At 42.4% G+C, this 7,220-nt stretch overlaps 1 protein-coding gene across 1 annotated transcript in view; it reads right to left on the bottom strand.

The window, feature by feature from the left end:
- Nucleotides 1–7,220, bottom strand: part of MAP2K1 (mitogen-activated protein kinase kinase 1) — a 22,469-nt gene that overhangs the window by 3,047 nt on the left and 12,202 nt on the right. Inside the window, exons 6-8 of the mRNA XM_010133052.1 lie at nt 3,191–3,315; nt 1,274–1,481; nt 723–787 (exon numbers count right to left, since the gene is read on the bottom strand). Coding sequence (XP_010131354.1) covers nt 723–787; nt 1,274–1,481; nt 3,191–3,315 — 398 coding nt within the window. The remainder of the gene's footprint in view (nt 1–722; nt 788–1,273; nt 1,482–3,190; nt 3,316–7,220) is intronic.

A 7,220-nucleotide genomic window follows, 5' to 3' on the forward strand; every position in this document is an offset into this window, starting at 1 on the left:
CAAATGACATGTCCCGTACCTGGGTAAAGCTGCAAAGCCCCAGCACTGCCCAGGCCGCCCTTCACAGCTGAGCTCAAAAAAAAGTGCCAAGCAGACTTTGGCCTCCATGCATACAAATAAAGGATGTGCTGTCTTATGTTTTATAAAAGTACAGATGCTGCGTTTATCAGTGACTAGTTTTGGTTATTACTCTCAGCTCCCAGATTTTAGGTGTTTCAGTAATACATCACACGAGGAAACAGTTGCTAAGGTGTGGGGTGGGTTTTGTTTGGTTTTCATTTGTTTTTCCCTCTGCAGACACCTGAATGGGGGGTACTGGCAGCTCAAGGCTGTGTTCAGAAGTTTCAGAGCAGCTGGCAGTAAGTCACACTGTGGCTATTTAAAGGTGCAGTATTATATATTATCTTGTTCGTAAGACTAACACAAATTAAATAAAACCCCCATTTTAGATATGCTTGACTATACTGTTTGCTATTAACTGTTCTAACAGTTTACATGATCCAGGCTGGAAAATCCACAAACCTACTTAAATGATGCAGAAAAACAAACTAACATTTTCCTGAGAATAATTTTATGTCAAGCCAACACACACAAGGATGTGTCTCATACTGCAGCAGAAAAGGATCAGAAGATTTGGCTCATCCTAACACTAATCTCACATCCCTCAAATTATGGAATGCTTTAAAAATGTACAATTAGTGTGAGTGCAAGTAGTTGTTTACCTCATTGACAATGTAATCAAGAAGTTCAAAGATTGCCATCGGGGGTCTGCTGTCTGGTCCATAGGCTGAAAAAAAGTTGTAGTAGTAGAAGAATACAGGGTTACTCCCCTCCCATGGTAGGGGTGATTTAAGAAGCTCAGTCATACACTTTAGTCTTACATGACATCCAGCAGATTTATAGGGGAAAAAAATAAGGAACAGCGATAGGATGATACTTTCATGCAAGATGTTGTTTTCAGGTCTGATCCAAACCATTAACTTCACTGGGAATCATCCTGCTGTACCTTGATCAGCATCACATCCAAGAGAGACAAACCGTAACAACAGCCTGGGATCTTAATGGTGCTGCTGAGCAGCTCCATCACTACAAAGATCTCCGGTCCTGGGCTCTCAGACACCTCCTCACAGTGAGGCTGAGCCAAGTGCCCAACACAGTCCTGATTTTTGTCAAGAGTAAAGCCACACTGTGCAGACCAGTACGAGGAAAGGGAGACACTGAAGCTGACCGAGAAGGGTAACTGAGGAGAATTTAACAGATTGTTGTGACTTACAGCTCACTGGTCGACCAGGTGTTCTTTGCCTGGGCGAGGTCTCTGTGACTGGAGAATCCCCCTCTACTGGGCAGCCAAACATTAACTCAAGCTCCTTGGAGTCCGGAGGAGGAATCGGGTATCTGCCAATAGCCATTTCTACCAGCGACAACCCCATACTCCATATATCCGACTGCACCGAATAATGAGTTCCCTGTAGTCTTTCCGGCTGCAAAAAGAAGGGGAGAAGAGACACTAAACAACAAGAGAGAAAAACCCCTGTGTTCTGCAACAGCTTGGAGATGAAAGGTGAAGGGTGAAACCCCAAAAAGGTGAAGGGTGAAACCCCAACTTGTTAGTACAACAAGTTCCAGCAAGTGACTTACTGGGATAATTAAAGAGCAAGAAAGCAAAAATAGCATGGGCAACTAAAGATTCACCTGGCTTCCCTGAGAAGCTGTTTTCTGCTTTGGGAAGGAGAGAGAAGGTAACTGCATTGTTCCTATATGGGTCCAAAATTTATAAATCAACTGTTGAGCTCTATAATCCTTTGAAATGATAATAAAAATTTAACTTACAAATTGAATGATAAACCATATGCAGGTCATGGACCTTTCCTGGAGGTATAATGATTGAAAAATAGATAGAAGATAGGAGGATAGACACACGTTCTGCCAGATTAACCTCTTGCACAGTGTGGCCAGGCAAATGAAAATCTCTCTCAGGAAAAAACAAATTGCCAAAGGCCAAACACAAACACGTATTCTGGACAGATTATGCTGATGTAAGTGTCACGACAATGTACGCAGCACAGACACAGCTAAACATGTGTTTTCTATTATTGTTAGGAGACTCGAACACTGGAAGGGTATTTAGGTAGGGGATTTTGTCAGTTGAATCATGATTAAAACCGTATCTGGATATTCCAGTCGCATTGCTCCAAGGATCCTCAGTTTTGATCAGCATAACCATCTTCAATAACTGAAGAGAACAGAATGTAGATGGTACTTTGCTCTCATTCCTTCTACCAGAAGAAAAAAGGGAAAGCCCATAGTATGTCAAGGGCCCAGAAGAGATGAAGCTGCGAATTTTTTTGCTAATTAGCAACAGCTCCTCGATGTATAAGGGAATGAGTTGCGGTTTCATTTCAATATTAAGTGACAAAAGGGAGAATACTGTCTTTGATGTTGAAAGGCAGGTCCCATGCTGAGCAGAAGCAGCGTTATTATGCTTTTTCCTTTAAGTTTAAGCCCACACAGCTTCAGTCCTACAGCAGAATCTCTGAGCACTCTGATTGTACAAGTTAATAGCTTGTGTGCAGAACCAGGTGCGTGCATTAGAGCCCTGATAGTTCCATTAACTGTGACCTTCACACAAGGCAAAGAGTTTATCTGAAGAGGTGTTCCTTAAACTCAGGGATAGAGAATACCCTGTAAATAGTCTCAGATTAGCCGCCATGGCCTTGTCCTCACTGGCCACTCCCACGCTCTCCCTTGCTGCTGCAGCATGTTGGGTTCCCAGAACAGTCATGACAGGGTCACTAGCGAGGCAGCAGCTTGCCTACATAAGTGACCGCAGCAAAATGCCCGAGTAGAAAGAGAACTGCACTTAAGAAAAGCAAACTGTAAACACTGGGCTTTTTTGGAGGCACACTTATACAAAACCCAAATGCATTAACCATTTGGACTGAGCAACACAGACTCAGCTACTTCTCTTTTGTAGAGTTATAAAATACTGCAAGATGCTTGGCTTAGCTTGGAACAGTTCTCTGCCCCCCTCCACGCACTCCGTTACAACACTGGAATACCCTTGGAACACAGGAAGCACTGAACGACGAACAGCAGCAGTAACAGCAAGCGTTGCTTTGTTTGATTACTGGAATTGTGGTAACTCTACAATAACGTACGGTAAACTCAAAGCTAGAGCAGCTGTACTTACAGACATGTAGGAGCGTGTGCCAACAAAGGAGTTTGCCATAGAATCAATCAGTTGTCCACTGACACCAAAATCACAAAGCTTGATTTCACCTCTAGAGTTTACCAAAATGTTAGACGGTTTAACATCTGGAAAAAAACGAACAGATTATTTATACTTATAATAGAGAAAATGGGAAATTTGACAATGACAGTAACACAAAGGGTGAGAAACATCACGTCTCCCTTTGCTTCCCTTCTAACCATGACAATTCTATCCCTTCTCTGGGAATACTCAGGCAAGAGATTTGGTTCCCTACCCAGGCCCACTTCACAGGCTCTATTTAACTACAGATGAATGAAACATTTTAAATTACAAGTGCAAAAACACTGTTAGTTTTCAGTTTTGATTTCACCCTGTTTCTTGGCTTTCAAATACCAAGTTCAGGGACCTACATCCTCTGTGCAATGACTAACATTTGAGATGAATTTTAAAGTGTGTGTCAGCATAACTCTTCTTTAATGATGTTCCTCTGGGTAGGAATAATCGGCAGAGAAGCCCCGTGTATTTATTTTACAAAGGCCAATGAACTACAGCAGCCACGCCACCATCCCTAACTTAGCCTTCACAGGTCCATAACCATAAATCATCCTCTATAGCAAAACAGTTCTTGAAGTGTGTTCTTGCTGTTCTGGGTCTTGTTTGGTTTTATTTTTTGGTGAGTGGTCTTGTTTTTCTTCGTTGTTTTGTTTTTTTTTTCCTAAAAGCTTGGAAAAAAATTACCCTATTATAGAAATTCTGCATTTAGAATACTTGGAGATTGTTCTCCTGTGATAGAACCCCCTCACAATCTTGAATTCATCACTTTTTCTAAATGGAAATTTAATAAGGGTCACTGGTAGCTAAGCAACTAATAACAGCAATTCATGAATGCAGAGGTACAGAGAACAATTGTTCAGTATTTCTTATGCAGCTTTTTTAATATATCTTGCTGCTCGGCTGGTCATTACCACTGCATTACCAGAATAAGGAATCAACTGCTCACATCTGCAAAGTAATGTCTCAGAAAAAAGCAGGGCTTCAGTAGAGAGAGGTTTGAGAGGCCTTCTGGGCTGATGCTGAACCTTCTGCACGTTCTACCTCCTTTGTGCATGTTTTGGCTACTTGTAGAGACCTCACCACAAGCACACTTCACATGAAAAGGACGAATCCAGCCTAGGAGCTTGACCCATCAGCTTGAAATTCCAGCAGGGAAAAAAACATAAACAAAACCCAAGCAGATGGTGCAGCAAAGCAGGCAGTAGAGATTAGAGATTCCCAGCGACACAGGAATCTGCACCTAAAGGTCTGAGTAAAAGCAAGGTGAAAAAAAACAACATTTGAAAAATCTGATGGAAGCACTGCAGAGCCTGAACCAATTATAGATATGGCCTCTGGATTTGTACTGCTTATCTAGACACATCTACTAGTTCAATTCTGAACAAAGGCGCAAATCCGCACTTAGCTCTACAGCTCATGAATACTGCACGTTCATAATTCAATGGTGAAAAATTACATTACATTCCCCTGTCACTGAGCCAAGTGACATTCTCTTTATAAGCATCTTACACGCTCTAGAATCCACCTGGTCTTCTGAGACTTAACTTCTACCTTCAGCATTTCCCTAGCCAATAATCCCACGCCGTACCTCCCTTACAGCAGCACGGCAGATCACAACTCCTCACTGGAGTTTAGGTAACACTTGCCCTGCCTTGAGCATTCCCCTTTTTCTTGCAAGGCGCTCGTGTGATCGGAGCGTGATGTTTGCAAGGCTGCTGCCTTTCCACCCCTCTAAATGCAGCACGCTGTGCTATTTTAACTCCAGAGTGCCTGAGCACTTAAGCGGTTTCTCTGGAAACCAGAGATTTGTATTGCCAAACAGGAGAGGGATGCCAAGGCATCCTTCAAAACACATGCTGGCACTTGCAAGAAACGGACACATCTATAAAGGAAGACCAGGGGTGCTAAAGAAGTATTTAAGTTGTAAAGAAAATGAAAGGACATCTATCACCATCTCCAGGGTTCTGCAGTCCTTTATGACTGTCATTACTAATCAATCCAAGCAAACGCATCACTGACAAGTTTTGCTGGTTTATGTTTTATTCTTTTCTTTCAGATCAGCATTATTATTTGTCTAATGGTGGTCTCTTGCTCTCAGAATGCTGCGTGCTAGCTTCTGCCCATCGTTACAGAAAAATTACCATCTTCTAGAGCCGTTCCTCCGGAAGGCTCTCCTGTGGATTTCTGCCCTATGGTGATATCGTGAGTTCTTTGTTTTACTGCTCCACAGTAATGCAAAAAACATTAGTTACATTAACCATCCTCAACCACTGTCCACTACACCAACACACAGACCTTCCCCACTCTCTACCCTAAGAGGATACTCAATCTCTTACCTTTAATTAAAACAGTACTTTGATGAGGTTGCACAGCCCAAGAAAAATAGATGGTCTTAAACTGCACTTAAGACTATTGAACAGCTCATTAAAACACTACCAGCTAAACAAAGCACTACCTGAAGCCTGACAACCTGATTTAAACTGTTTTTTCTTCCCCAGATTTACATACAGTGCAAAACCAGTGACATGAACACTTGATTTATAGAATCTACATTAATGGGCGAGACTAGGCAAGAAACCAAACAAGAAGCTGGATACCTATGAGTTTCAAGAGGGATCCCACACAAAGATTCCTCCCCCTGCCCCATCTTAGTCTGCATTAAAAAAAAAAAGAACTCCCAACAAAACCCACTGAGAACGGTGTGTTTGTTTGCTGGGTAGGCAATACAGTGATTGTATTTGATGTGAAAGAGCTCCTTTTCTAACTAAAAAGACACAGGCTCACATTTTCCATCTTGCTGTCAGAAGATGTTTTACAGCGTTACACTTCTACTTTTCCCGGTAATCTCAGTGGCCAGCTCAGCATTGCAAACTTGATGATACTACCATGTCACACACAACTAAAAAATATTGTAATGGAACCAATTAATCTCTGAAAATGAATTACCACAAGCCTTGCACTCTTTAGATTCAAGAACAAATTTTTTTGTTGCAGTGTATTCATGTTTAGTGAGGACTTTAATAATTTTCTACTCTCACAACACCACAAACCTTAAAAAATCATCCTAAACCAAGCCCACCAAGTGCCCACGCTTTTCTCCGGGGACCGGGTGAGTGAGAACAAACAGTACATGTGAGATGTTGGACACACTGTGAGTGTAGTATTAGATAATCACTGCAGGCAAGCTATAAGGTACAGAAAGTAAATGACAAAAATCTCCAGTTGCTACAGCTGTGCCACTGAAATAACGCTGACCCAGTTACACCAGGAGAAATGTGCTTTAACGAGCACTATTTATTTCAGCTGGGATTCAAGAGAACTTCCCACTGCAGGATGGCACCTCTCTCATCCATCTGACACACTGGAAGCTGAAGCAGGGCCCTCCTCAACAACTCTAAGCTGTAACAGCTCAGTCTAGCATGCCACCTTACATGAGGTCCAACATACATACGAGGGTTTACAGATAATGCACAAAGGGCAGTCTGTGACACGGACAGACTGGTGGACAGCATTAAAGACTGAAGCCGGCAAGTCTGCCTCCATATGTCAAGCCATGGAAACTGTTCTGACTGGTTTAACTTGTAGCTGCCAGCACTAGTCATGATCAACTTCCAAAACGTCATTTCAGCTTCCACTTTATCAGCTATCACACGTGTCAGTGAGAGCTTCCACAGGAAGCGTACAAGGTGGCGTACTGCGGTGCACACAGTGTGAAAACTGCGCTGAAGAAATAAAAATCACGATCGGTACATGGAACTTGACACTGTGGGGCAAGGAAGAAACAACCCAGAAACACTGCAATCAACGTAAGAAGAGGAACTTTTGTTGGTCCTACACTTCAAGTGTAATCTCTGATGTAGCCAATACTGTGAGGTTAAGCTGCATTTAAGCAAGATCAGGAGGGCTTTATTCTGGATTATCAGATTTAGAGATTATAAATGGGGGGGGGGGGGAC

The sequence above is a fragment of the Buceros rhinoceros genome, unplaced genomic scaffold (genome assembly GCF_000710305.1).
Source record: "Buceros rhinoceros silvestris isolate BGI_N320 unplaced genomic scaffold, ASM71030v1 scaffold29073, whole genome shotgun sequence".
Classification (NCBI taxonomy): domain Eukaryota; kingdom Metazoa; phylum Chordata; class Aves; order Bucerotiformes; family Bucerotidae; genus Buceros; species Buceros rhinoceros.